General features: G+C 43.9%; 2 protein-coding genes across 3 annotated transcripts in view; one reads left to right on the top strand and one right to left on the bottom strand.

Annotated features, from left to right (window-relative positions):
• Positions 1–13,737, top strand: part of MRC2 (mannose receptor C type 2) — a 94,130-nt gene that overhangs the window by 64,672 nt on the left and 15,721 nt on the right. The window contains exons 7-16 of the mRNA XM_031965911.1: positions 2,206–2,394; positions 3,264–3,418; positions 3,807–3,914; positions 6,543–6,658; positions 7,734–7,882; positions 8,150–8,367; positions 11,445–11,587; positions 12,086–12,188; positions 13,396–13,534; positions 13,643–13,678. Of these exons, the coding sequence (XP_031821771.1) occupies positions 2,206–2,394; positions 3,264–3,418; positions 3,807–3,914; positions 6,543–6,658; positions 7,734–7,882; positions 8,150–8,367; positions 11,445–11,587; positions 12,086–12,188; positions 13,396–13,534; positions 13,643–13,678 (1,356 nt within the window). The remainder of the gene's footprint in view (positions 1–2,205; positions 2,395–3,263; positions 3,419–3,806; positions 3,915–6,542; positions 6,659–7,733; positions 7,883–8,149; positions 8,368–11,444; positions 11,588–12,085; positions 12,189–13,395; positions 13,535–13,642; positions 13,679–13,737) is intronic.
• The window catches only part of MARCHF10 (membrane associated ring-CH-type finger 10), a 214,170-nt gene continuing 206,017 nt past the window's right edge, over positions 5,585–13,737 (bottom strand). Inside the window, exon 11 of one of the 2 annotated variants that reach the window (XM_031965919.1) lies at positions 5,585–5,955. In XM_031965919.1, coding sequence (XP_031821779.1) covers positions 5,944–5,955 — 12 coding nt within the window. In that variant the 3' untranslated portion in view covers positions 5,585–5,943. Of the gene's footprint in view, positions 5,956–9,267; positions 9,711–13,737 lie in introns of those variants that run through there. The other variant, XM_031965916.1, reaches the window with a different exon arrangement.

Here is a 13,737-nt window from a genome sequence, read left to right as displayed (position 1 = left end):
ATCGGGAAGAGTTGGACATAATTGAAAATGACTGAACAACAATAACAGATTTCTAATTCCATTTGGGCATGCAGACTTCCAGTCCAGCTAAATTTTGCCCTAGAGAAATAGTGTAGGCAATTTTGTGAAATCCTATTTCCTCATCCTCCCTTCACATTCAAAATCTTTTTAAAAAATCACTATTTGCTATTTATATATGGCTTCTCCCTTCTTTTTTCAATCAAAGTGTCTTATGTGCCAAATTTCAATGGGAACCTGCCTTTCTCAGAGTCCTACACATTCCTGAGTCCTGCCCCATGGCTTTGAATAGACTTAAATGCAAAGAATGGCCCAGTCGTGTGTGTGTGTGTGTGTGTGTGTGTGTGTGTGTGTGTGTGTGTGTGTTTGTATGAGAGAGACTGTGTGAGAGTGTGCTTGTGAGAGTTGTGAATCTATGTGAGAGACAGAGAGACAGAGACAGGGAGGAAGGGAGGGAGGGAGAAAGAGACACAGAGAGAGAGAGACAGAAAGAGGGAGGAAGGGAGAGAGAGATACACACAGACATAAGGAAGGAGGGAGAGAGAGGGATAAAGAGAGAGAGGGAGAAAGATGAGGAGGGAGAGACAGAAACACACACAGAGAGACAGGGATAAGAGAAGAGAGAAGAGAAGAAAAGAGGAAAGAGGATAGAGACAGAGAGGGGGGAGGGAGAGAGAGGGAGAAAGAGAGAGACAGACAGAGACAGATAGACAGAGACAGAGAGAGAGAGAGGGAGGAGGAGGGAGGGAGGAAGGGAGAAAGAGGAAGAAGAGACGAACAGAGACAGACAGAGGAGAGATAGAATGTGCGTGCATGTGTAGGAGGAGGAGCCTGATTAAGGTAGAAAGATGACATCATAGTTGGCCAATCAGAAAAGCTTCCCAGCCCCCAACCCTGCACAATAACTCCTGGATCCTGCAAAGTTATTCTGTCAGTGGGATACACCCCGAACCTCAGCCTGTATAGTCTTGAGCTGCTTCATTTCTGTGCTTGGGGTGGGGGTTGGACTGGGGAGAGGGTGGAGCAGGGCAGTTGCCTCTGTTCCTAGCTGGAGCTATCCTCTGTTTTCTATCTTCTTTGGTCTCCCTGCCACACCATAACCTGACCAGGCCCATTTACTGCCCCTCTTCTCTTAACATAAATTTCATTATAATTTATCTTTCTTTTTTTCCCAGATTTCTCTGACACAGACCGCTTAAAATCAATTTTAAATGTCCCAGCTTCAGTGGATCTTAAAGTCAGGAGAGGGATTTCTCTCTCTCTCTCTCTCTCTCTCTCTCTCTGTGTGTGTGTGTGTGATAAAGTATAAGATATATTGAGTAACCAGAGTAGACTGAAATTAATCTGGAATCTAGAATTAAACTTCCTTCAGGAGATGGGTTTGGGAGGGGGAATAACTTAATATGGTTGAAGATACCTTAATATAAGTTCTCTACTTTGATCCTGAGCACTTCACTTTCCTTCTGTTTCCTTATCTGTAAAATAGGGATAATAATAGCATCTACCTCTTAAGCTTATTGTGAGAATAAAATGAGGTGATATTTGAAAGGGGTCTTTTACTCATTAAACCTTTGTGAATCCTATTACTTAGGATCAGATGTAGATTTCTGTTTAGCATTTGAAAGCCTTCACAACCTGGCTTCACCCTATTTTTCCAGTTTTATTATATATCACATTATTGTCCAGACAGCCAAAGGACTCTGTGATACAAAACGGCCCCTGCTCTATGTAGCACGTATGTATGTATACATACATGTATACATAAAAAGTACTTTTTGTGGTGTGGGAGATAGGACATCATCACTGAGGATAAGTAATGTCTTCATGTAGAAGATAATCCTTGAGTATAGTTTTGAATAGATTTTAAGAGGGTGAAATACATTCCAGGCTGGGGGACAGCTAGTGCAAAACTATTATTCTCCTGTACTCTGCTGCCTCTCACCCTTGACTTGAAAAATTCATTCATTTATCCAATTTACATTTATCCAATAAACATTTAAATATACAAAAATAAACAAACAATAAACATTAGGGATACAAAAAAAGACAAAAGCAAGTCTCTGAGCTCAATAATAATTAAGGAGTTTTTTTATTTTCTTGATAAAATGAGAGGATCTTGGTAATCCATCTTGAGGCAAGGCATGGGGAGGGTTAATATATATGTTTCCCTATTCCCTGTCCTTGTAGACTCCTGGACTGGTGTGAAGGTCGAGTGTGAGCCGAGCTGGCGACCGTTCCAATCCCATTGCTACCGCTTGTTACAAGAGAAACGAAGTTGGCATGAATCCAAGAAGGCATGTCTGAGGGGGGGTGGGGACCTGCTCAGCATCCACAGCCTGGCAGAGCTTGAGTTTATCACCAAGCAGATAAAACAAGGTGAGTAGCCCGACACCTTGTCTCCCCCTCTTCAGCCAACTGATTTCAAATGTCCCATAATTACTGACCATTTATCCTGCATCCTACCCCTTGCCCTCTGTACCCACCAGTTCACTTACCCTTGACACCCCATGATTACTGAATACATCCTGATCCCTGTCCCTGCACCCTTACTTCCATAAGCCCACTTAGCCTAAATTCCCCAAGATATATATTTTAGACCCACTTCTATTCTTCCTTCCTTCCTTTTTTTTTTTTTTTTTTTTTTGGCAAAATGAGTCTATCCATGTGATATCTAGATTTCATGGGATCTGCAAATTTATTTTTAATTTTTAATAGCCATATTTTAGTATAATTGGTTTCCTTTATAATCCCATTTATTTTATTTTACACTAACCATTTAAAATGTTTCCAAGAAAGTGAATGTAGGCTTCATCAGCCTGAGTAGCAGTCCAGGACATAAGAAAGATTTTGAACCTCTATTCTATTGACCAGACAAGAGGGAACTCTTTTTCTTCTCATCTCCTGGCCCAACTCAGGAGGAACCATAGAGTGTTAAAGATGGACCTCAGACAAACTCCCTCAAGCAGTAGAAGAAAAGCCTGAAACCCAGAGAGAAAATATCAGTGGCCACAGGTCACCCAGAGTGTCCTAAGACTAGCATTCAGTCTGTTCATTCCCAAGCCTGGGCTCATCTTTTCTCCCATCAGCATTTACTTCAGATCCATTTCCACTGAGGTCCAGGGGACCTATTTGGCCTTTGCCTTTTTCATGCCTTTCAGTCCCTGCTTCATCCCCTTCATCTAACCCCATTCCTTCCCCATTGCTCCTCCGTTCCCTCCCTGTCTCACTTCTTCCCACCTGGGCAGAGGTGGAAGAACTGTGGATTGGTCTGAATGACCTGAAGCTGCAGATGAACTTTGAGTGGTCAGATGGGAGTCTTGTACAGTTCACCCATTGGCACCCCTTTGAACCCAACAACTTTCGAGACAACCTTGAAGACTGTGTCACCATCTGGGGACCGGTGAGACTTCTCCCATCCCACCCACATGTATCTCTCATAGAATTATGGACGGGGGGCCACACACAGTAAGCGGCAGAATCAGAATCAAGCCCAAGTTTATTGACCCCTAGTTTTAGGTTCTTGCATACGTAGTGAGCTTAGCTCTGCTAAGGCTGGCCGCCTGGACATAGGACCACACCTTCAGAGGGAGGAGTTGATAAAGGTATACACACATTACTCTTAGATACAGGGGGCTACATAGGCAAGTCAACCAAAGGTCCCTAGGGGTATGGGAGAGCCGGGGTTGGGACCAGGGGGAATAATGGGCCTTATTTAGGGGCTTCCTCCTACCTTGGAGGAAGCATGGAGGATTGCACTGAGCCACTTGCTGTCTTCTGCCATCTAATAGGAGGGACGCTGGAATGATAGCCCCTGCAACCAGTCCTTGCCATCCATTTGCAAGAAGGCAGGCCAGGTTAGCTTGGGGACACCAGAGGAAGATCATGGATGCCGCAAGGTGAGGATGTACGGAGTAACCTCTGGGGATGAATTTAAGTCAGGAAAGATCTTTGAAAGGGGGGAGGGCCAGAAGGAGAATCTACTATTGAAGGAATCCACTATTGAAGGATAGTGTATCTTTGGATGGCGGGTTGCTGATCTCTTGTGAGTGAGTGGAGGATAAAGGTATTCCTAAGGATAATGATCTGCTAGAGGAAGTAGCTTTGTTGATCTATATTCATGGATGTAATGTCTATGTACGCCAACATATTATGTCTTATGTAATATATACATAATATGTATTATGTACTATATGAGAAATATTAGGTAAAGATATGCATGTATTTTTTGATAATTAGTAACATTTATATTAATGTATTTAGTACTGTTTACTTAATATGTATATTATTATATGATAGTAGACTATAAATGCATGCTCTATATACATAGATATTTATAAATACATTGTATTATTCTGAATTAGCCCCATTCTCTGATCATAATGGGCCACTACAGCAAGGGTTAGGTGGACAGAGATTATATCCCTTGGGGCTGGGGATTCTCTTCATCTATTTGTCTTCCAGTCCAAGTAACTATCTCCAGAGGGACTGAAGGGTGATACTTTAACTTCTGTAAAGGTCTTCTCTTCCTTCCACACTGGGGGAGGGCAGAGAGAATGAAGAAGGGGGTGAATGCAAAGCCCCTTCTACTGAGGGGGGCTAACACTCTTTCATTGGAGACAAACATAAAAGCCCTGCCAGTGTCATCTGAATTCAGACTGATGAGATGGACTTTTCAGCCCTTCTGCCCATTCCCAGTCTCCCATTCTCAGGCTCCTCCCCCCATCACCATGGGTGGGTCCAGCCAAGGGGGAGGAGTGAGGGAGGGTGGGATGCAAAGCAAGGGAGAGCCAGCAGCCAAGGCTCTGGGGCCTCTTATAAAGAAAACTTTGTGGGGTTTTGGCCACAGGAGGCTCCATCTGCCGGAACTAGAGGCCACATTCCTCCCCAGCTGGCTTCCCAGTGCCAGCTTGGCTGCTCACTCTGTTTTTTTTTGGAGAGAGAGAAAGAGAGAGAGAGAGAGAGAGAGAGAGAGAGAGAGAGAGAGAGAGAAGGAGAGAGAGGGAGGGAGGAGAGACAGAGAGAGAGAGGAGAGAGAAGAGAGACAAGAGACAGAGAGACAGAGACAGAGAGAGAGAGGAGAGAGAGAGAGGAGAGAGAGAGGAGAGAGAAGAAGAGAAGAGAGGAGAGAGAAGAAGAAGAAGAGGAGGAGAGAGAGATGAGAGAAGAGGAGAGAGAGATGAGAGAAGAGGAGAGAGAGATGAGAGATGAGAGAGACACACACACACAGACAGAGAGACAGAGACAGACAGAGACGAGAGAGAGGGGGGGGGGAAGAGAGAGAGAGAGAGAGAAAGGGGAAGAGAGAGAGAGAAGGGGGGAGAAAGGAGAATATGTCCCTCCCTCTATTCCAGGCTCTCCCACTTAACTCAAAGTTCCAAACAAAGAACTAACTTGGAGTAGTGAGGAGGGGAACAGAGGAATATAGTGTTGGGGATGTTAAAAAATGAGGGGATATGGGCCACAGGATCAAGGGGGAGCACTCTCCTGTGGTCTTCTAGTTCCTTGGCTCTTGTCCCTGGTAGCCTTCCTCTAAGTTAGAGGGAGAGTTAACTCTCATCCTTACAAATTGTCTTGGAACTGGAGGATAGACAAATTTTTCATGTCTGTGCAGTGAGGACAATAACCTTTTCTTTCAAGGTGACTCAAAGCTGTGACAGGGAGAATTGAAACTTCTGATTCTAAGAAGCTTCCAACATTCCTTCTCCATCCCCATTTCCCCCCCCCCAAAATAAACAACTATCAAAAAATACTCAGCAGTTACCCAACTGGCCCACATAATTTCCCTTCCATCAGGGCACCTTGCAGCATCAGCCCCCTCCCTTCCCTTTCTTCATTCATACTCCATCAGGTAACATAAAATCATCTGTAGGTTTTGTGATTTCTCTATTTGTCATGGTGTTTTTCAAGATCCTTTAAAATCCACCCTCAATGCCGCCCCTGAAACAGCAAAAAGAAAAGAAGCAATATTCCTGTTTTGCTCAATCATGTCCAGCTTTTTATGACCCATTTGGGGTTTTCTTGGCAGAACTCCTCAAATGGTTTACTATTTACTTCTCCAGCTCATTTTACATAGGCGGAAACTGAGGTAAACAGGGTTAAATGATTTATCAGAGTCTCACAGCTAGTGTTCATCTAAGGCTGGTTTTGAACTCAGGAGGATAGGTATTCTTAACTCCAAGCCAGGCACTCTATCTGCTGTACCACTTTCCCATTATCTTTCTTCTCTTTTCTCACTTCTTTCTGCCACTGCTTTGTGGCCTCCCATCTCCTTCACCTCATGACCCTCTCTCCCTTGACTCTGCTGTCCATCTCACACTGAGTTCGATTCAGAGTTAATTCCCCTTTTTTCTTTTCTCCCCATGGCAGCGCCCTGGGCCAGAGAAAACCTTACAGGGCCCAGAGCAAGCGCTTGCCTTCCCTCCCTGTAGTCTGTGAGTGTCTCAGAGGAAAATGGGCAGATAGGTTCCACAGAAAGATGACATGTCCTCAGACCCGGCTTTCTTCCCTTCTCTCTTTCTGATCAGGGCTGGACCTGGCATAGCCCATCTTGCTATTGGCTGGGAGAAGATTATGTGACCTACAGCGAAGCCCGCCGGATGTGCATGGACCAAGGTGCCACCCTGGTCACCATCATGAACAGGTGTGGGACATAAAGCGATGAGGGAAATCTTTGGCTGCCATTTCCTTCTCTAACTCATTTTACAGATGAGGAAACTGAGGCGCACAGGGTGAAGTGACCTACCCAGGGACACACAACTAGTTAAGTGTCTAAGGTCAGATTTGAACTTAGGAAGATGAGTCCTCTTTTCTTCAAGCCCAGCACTCTATCCACTCTGCCATGTAGCTGCTGTCTTCCTTACTGCCCTGTTCATAATTTCCCCTAGTCATTCTCTTGGTATCATTAAATTTCATTAAATGGGGACAAAGCCGTGGCCTAGGCCTCTACTGAGTGGAAACAAAGGGAGAGGAGTGTTTGGCCTCAGGCCCCATCCCATCCCATCTCATCTCAGGTCATAGGAAGGGTGCATGCCTTTTTTTTTGACAGAAAGGATCACAAAACCAATGAAATATTCAGTTTAATAGCCTTTTTGCCTATGTTCTTTCCAGCTCCAGGTTTTATGGGTCTGTGGTTGCTTTCTCCATTATTGGCATAGATTTTAGACCAGGAAGAAACTACAAGAAGGAATCTGGATACCTACCCTTTCCTACCCACCCCATCCCACCCCACCCCACTCTACTACCAGGTGGGCTGGCCTCCTTCAAGTCCAAGAAAGGAGACAGTGGAGGATAGAGAAAGTGTTTTTGTATTTTTTCTTTCCTCTCAGATAGATGAGAAAAGAAAGATGCAGAGACATCTACTAATTCATTGATATCCATCATCCCCATTAGTGCTGGAACCCAGAAACCTTTTTCTCTCTTCCTTTTTTGTTTTGGAGGCCTCTGGGGTGATCTGCCCAAGGTCACATAACAAGTATCTGAGGTCGGATTTGATTCAGGCACTCCAGACTCCAAGGCTGGTGCTATTTAGCTGCCCCTCTCCTTTTTTTTTTCTTACTTCATCATGGAGAATACTTCTGGAACTCCAGAAGAGAATTCCGAATTCAGAGGAAGTAGGGAGGGGTCCCTGAGTTTTGAGTTGATCGGAGGGGACTTCTGAGTCTCTATCATTCTCTTTTCTCCTTTTTCCTGGGCTGTTTTCCTTCCCCAATATCCAGGTTTGAACAAGCCTATGTCAGCAGCCTTATTTATAGCTGGGATGGCAAATACTTCTGGACAGCCCTTCAGGATATCAATGGGACAGGATCCTTTCATTGGCTTAGTGGAGATGAGGTTGTGTATACCCATTGGAATCGGGACCAGCCTGGTAAGCTCCCTTTCTCATCCTCCCTCCTCTGTGTCTTACTTTTTGCCAGCCTTTTCTTAGCTCTCCTGGGAACTTCAGGGAAGGGAGGTAGCAAATAGCCAGCCCTCTCCCCTTCCCCATTCCAGGTGGACACCTCTACAAGAGAGGCTTGCTCATCTTCCAGCCCTGGAAGATCCAGGGAACTCGGGGATCTGCTGATTAGCTGAGAGAAAGGGAAGAAGGGGCAACTCCATAAGATACCTGCATTTTCTCTCCTCCCCCTTTCAGGCTATAGTCGAGGTGGGTGTGTGGCCTTGGCTACCGGCAGTGCCATGGGCCTGTGGGAGGTGAAGAACTGTAGCACATTTCGAGCTCGCTACATCTGCCGCCAGAACCTGGGTACCCCAGTGACCCCAGAGCTGCCTGGCCCTGACCCCACACCAGGCCTGACTGGCTTCTGCCCCCAGGGCTGGGCCTCTGACCTCAAGCTCCGACACTGCTATAAGGTAGGCGAAGTTGAGAAAGGGTTGGTGAGGGGACCAGTGTCCCAGGATTGGAGCAAAATTTGCCCACTCTCTTCTGAGGTCCCTTCCAGCTCTGATATTACATGAATCTGGTCTGCATTGGTCAGATCTTTGGCAGAAATGTGACTTTTGCAAAGTTGGGACCCAAGAAGGGACCAAATTTAGCAGTTCAGGACATCAGATCACAAAAGATGGAAAATTAAAAATGAGGATGGTCCAGTACAATATTTCTTTGATGTTATTAATAACGTAGTGATGGTTATCTCATGGAACATGTGCTCTCTGGAGATGAGCATGCTCTTATCAAGCCAGATGTTTCCCTTTATTGGGATGACAGCAAGTTCTAATTGGTCCTCTTGTGTCTTTGCTTTAGCTTTCATCTGTCTTGGAGTCACAGGGACCAAACTCAGTCCTGGGGGAGCCTGACCCCCAAAAGACAGAGATGATCATACTCTTAAGACTCACACTGGGCATGCCCCTCTCTTCCCTCCTCAATCTCCCCTTTCCCTTCTTCAAATTACAGGGCAAATCTTTAAAACAGAACTTATGTATGACTTATGTCCAGGATCTCTCCTAAAAAAGATGGACAAGTTCCCCCTTCTATTTCTTAATATTTTAATTTATTTCCAATTACAAGCAAAACCAATTTTAACAAGAATTTAAAAATTTTTTGAGTTGCAAATTCTCTTCTTCCATCTTTCCCTTTTCTGTGTATTAGAAGGCAAACAATCTGACATAGGCAAACAGTTATACATATGCAGACATACAAAACATATTTCCATATTAGTCATGGTTGTGAAAGAAAACAAAGATAAAAACAAAAACAAGAAAAATAATGAAAAAATTAAAAAGTATAATTTAATCTGCATTCAGACTTTATCAATTCTTCCTTTGGAAATGGATAGCACAAGTTGCTCCTTCTAGAAAAATGTACTCAATGCACAAAGGTGACATCAGGTAGGGGACAGATATTTATTTCCCTTACCATAAATGAAGTACTTGAGCCACACAGGATTTATAAACATACATTTATCAGTGCTTAAAACATTAAAACAATCATCCTCATTATATTTTCCGGGGAGAAAAAGGCACCTTTGTGGAACTTCTGAACAGATATTTCACATTCAGCTCTGAATGACATGGCCATTCAGTCCCAAGTTCAGGATGATGTCACCTGTGGTTGTTTTCTCTCCTGGGAAATGTTATAGTTCCAGGAAGCAGCTAATTCTGAGCTGCCAACAGACTTGCAAACTCCTGACCTCTCAAACTATGAGGTTACCACTGGGGCTGGAAACATCTATTTCTTTAGATGTTTGTTGAGTTACCTGAGTGGAGAGAAAGAAACACAAAATAGAAGAAGCCGCCAGGGACTTGAGGTCCAGGCTCAGGCTCACCCAAGCAAACAAATGCTCTCACCGCCATGTACTCAGATTCTAGCAACCGTTACTCTGGAGGGAGGTCAGAGAAATACTCAACTCTTACTCAGTAGCTGGAAGTCTAAGGAAGAACTGGGGCTGGGCTTGAGCCAAGACAAGCTGGCCCAAATGAGCAATTTTACAACTCTCATAGCCTACTGTCCCCCCATGATGTTCAGTGACCAACTGATACACTCTTCAGTCAGTGGGACATAGGAGGACCAATAGGAGATGCTGTGTTCTCTTAGCAAGCTGAAATACCTGTTCTTTAGCAAGATCTATGAGCATTTCCTTCTTCCCTAATAAGTAATAAATAATGATTGACATTTATATTGTATGAGATTTTCAAAACTCTTTTTATACACCAAAAAGTCAATCAACAAACATTTATTAAGTACCTACTGTATGCCAACAACTAGTCAACAAACATTTATTAAGTACCTACTATGTGCCAACAACCAATCAACAAGAATTTATTAAGTACCTACTATGTGCCGGGGACTGTGCTAAGTGATGGGGATACAAAGAAAGCCTAAAGAAACCAGTCCCTTTTCTCAAGGAATTCACTATGGAGGAGATAAGTACAAATAAGTTATATACAGGAATAATAAGAGATAATCAGTTAAAGGAAGGCACTAATATTAAAGGGGATTGGGGAGAATTTCTTATAGGACTTTAGCTGGGACTTGAAGGGAACCAGGGAGGTCAGGAGATATAGTTAAGGAAGGAGAGATTTCCAGGTATGGCAAATGGCCAGTGAAAATGCCTAGAGGTTGGAAAAGGAGTTTTACAAAAAACTCTGTGAAAGAAGTGTTATCATTATCTCCTTTTTATACATAAAGAAACTAAGTTTTAGAGAGGTCCATGGGCCACAGGAAATAGAAAAGTGGTTATATAAGAAAGTAATTAGGGAGGTCATCACCAGTCTAATACATGGTTACTTTGCTCAATCCCTTGATCTAGAAATAAGAATGACATAGAATTATAGAAAAGTTAGAAGGAAAATCACAGACCAAACTGGTACAGAGAACTCTCAGGTTAGGAAATGCTCTCTACTAATGTAGGTTCGCCCATTCTATGCAATTTATGATCTCCAGCAATTTAGTTTTTAGACATTTTTTTAGAGCTCTAGGCCCTAGAATACTGAGAGAAATTAAGTGAATTTCCTAGAATCATAAAGGCAGCAAGTGAGAGACAGCATTTGAATCAGGCTCCAGATCTATCCACTACACTGCACTGCCTCTCAAAAGGAGAAAAGTGGGGCTCTGGTCAGGAAGGGACTTTCAAAATCAAATGGCAATATCAGGACATTGACCTAAATCTCCCCGCTGGTCCTCCATGGATTGGAAGCATTCTCATGGCTTCAGGGATCAGTCTAGGCATCCGATTCTGCTCTTTGTTATAGCCCTTTCCCCTGAAGAGAATGACCACAATCCTCACTCCTGAGTAAGCCTTCAGTGTCCAGTACTGGACTTCAGTTGGGATACAAGACAGTTATTTTATCCTGGGAGCCAGGCTGTGAAGGAGGGAGGAGGGAGAAGGGAGTCCAGTGGGAGATTTGGAGCTACTGGAGGCGGTGAGAAGAGGTCCACTGGGCTTTCTCCTCCTGTCACCTCCATATACACCTTCTGTCTCCCCAACAAGGTATTCAGCTCGGACCGACTACAAGACAAGAAGAGTTGGCCCTTGGCCCAAAGTGCGTGCCGGGAGTTGGGAGCCCAATTGCTCAGCCTGGCCAGCTATGAGGAAGAACACTTTGTATCCAACATGCTCAACAAAATCTTTGGGTATTGAACCCGGGGCCGAGAGCAGAGGCTTTGTGAATATGCGACCATGGGGGCTTGGTTCCATGCATGTTCATGCAAGAAGAGGCCCTGGAGGCTCTTTACCTCCCAAAGTCGCCCAGTCCATTTTTAGATGGCTCAACTGCTATTCCAAAAGCCCAGATCTCACCATGTTCCTTCTTGACTCAGGAAGTGCCAGTGGTTTCCTGTTATTTCCTGTGAGATCAAATATAAACTTTTCTTTTTAACTAGAAATAGTCCCCCCCAATGATAGTTAGGGAGTCTGATGAGAAGGGAATATGTGGAGTGTTGGAGGTAAAGAGAGTATTGCAAAGGTGAGCAGGGGATAGGGGGAAATGAAGATGAATGAGATCCTCTTGTAGGTCTGTCCTTTCTCTCCCAAGTCCTAAGTCAGAGGGAAGGGGGTATCCTGGGATCCTTCACCCTCTTGCCCTCTAACATCATATTTTACCTGGGTTGGGGGGATATCTGTGTGGGCAGTGAGTCAGAGCCTGAGATCCAGGAGCAACACTGGTTTTGGATTGGTCTGAACCGACGAGACCCCCGAGCCGAGCGCAGCTGGCGCTGGAGTGATGGCCTAGGGGTGAGTGAGGGAGGGGAAAAAGAAGTGAACAGGGCTAGAGAGATGAGAACAATTGAAGTAAAGGGAATAGGTGAGCATGCTGCTGGGGGCAGGGTGAGGGGAAGAGTAAGGAAGCATTGATAAGATCCAAGGCTACCTGAAGAAAATGAAGAAGACAATTGGTTATGGAAGTCTATCTATATATATGTGTATTGGTAATTACATAAATATTTGGCATTTATATAATTTTATATATTCCATATTATATATCTTACAGATTTCTGTTATAAAAATGACACAGGTTCATATATATTCTATGTAATACATTTATATATTATATACAAAATGTCATATTTATGTGGTATATGTTTTATATATTTGCACATTACAGATAATGTGTTAGGTGATATTTTAATTTTATGTAAAATATTTTATTTTTACTTATATATTTTAAAATAATTTATAAAATTTTTAAATATTTTATTTATATAATAACATATATATATATATTTATATAGTATATGTCTTTATATATATATACATATGGACATTTATGTATGTACATGTTATTTCCCTTTGCTCTTTGAGGGCAGAGAATGTCCCCCATTGCAAAGCTCGGTGCTTGTATTCATGGAGGCACTTAAATTTATCTGGTGATAGTGGTGGTGGTGGTGGTGGTGGTGGTGGTGGTGTGTGTGTGTGTGTGTGTGTGTGTAGGGCAGGGGGCAAAGGGAGCATGGCAAATATATGATTAGGAAAATTTACTTGATATTATGTGTAAATTCTCTTTGCAGCTTTCACCTCTTGCTTCTGATTTTGCAAGTTTTATCCTTCTTTTCCAAGAGTCTTTCAAATAGTTACACACAGCTCTTCTCTTGTCCTCCCTGTCCCCTTCCCTTCACCAGGCTAACCACCCTCCAGTTCCTTCAAATGATTCTTAAATGACATTGATGCAAGGCCTTTTAACCATCCTTGTTTCCTGCTCTGGATTATCTCCAGCCCTGTCACCTCTAAGGTCCTTTCTGCCTCTAAATCTGTGCTTCACTGGGAGAATGGGGAGATTCATTGGGAGAACATTTAGTTAATCAAGACTAGGAGCAGGTGTTCTTCATCTTAAAGTACTGCTCACCCGAAGAACTGTGTCAGCAGAGAGGGAAGGAGGGAGACAGACCGAGACCGGTCCCCTGGGACAACCCTATCAAACTTTTCCTCCCATCGCTTTCCCCAGTACTCCTATCACAATTTTGACCGTAGTCGCCACGATGATGATGACATCCGGAGCTGTGCGGTGCTCGACCTGGCCTCCCTGCAGTGGGTGGCCATGCAGTGTGAGACCCACCTGGACTGGATCTGCAAGCTCCCCAAAGGTTACCATTGGGAAGGGCACTGGAAGGATGGCTTGGGGATCTGGGGCTTGTCTGATGAAGGTTTCTCTCCTGCTGCTCTCTACAGCCTCCCCTTCTCTGTCTCAACAGGAGTCAACATAAAGGAGCCTGATGTCAACCCACAAGGTAGACTCACCCCCTCACCATCAACCTAAGTATAGAACAAGGGTGGGAGAGGGATTGGA

Source organism: Sarcophilus harrisii, chromosome 4, assembly GCF_902635505.1.
Source record: "Sarcophilus harrisii chromosome 4, mSarHar1.11, whole genome shotgun sequence".
Classification (NCBI taxonomy): Eukaryota; Metazoa; Chordata; class Mammalia; order Dasyuromorphia; family Dasyuridae; genus Sarcophilus; species Sarcophilus harrisii.
The sequence above is the reverse complement of the archived record's forward strand: the minus strand, read 5'-3'. Positions and strand labels throughout refer to the sequence as shown.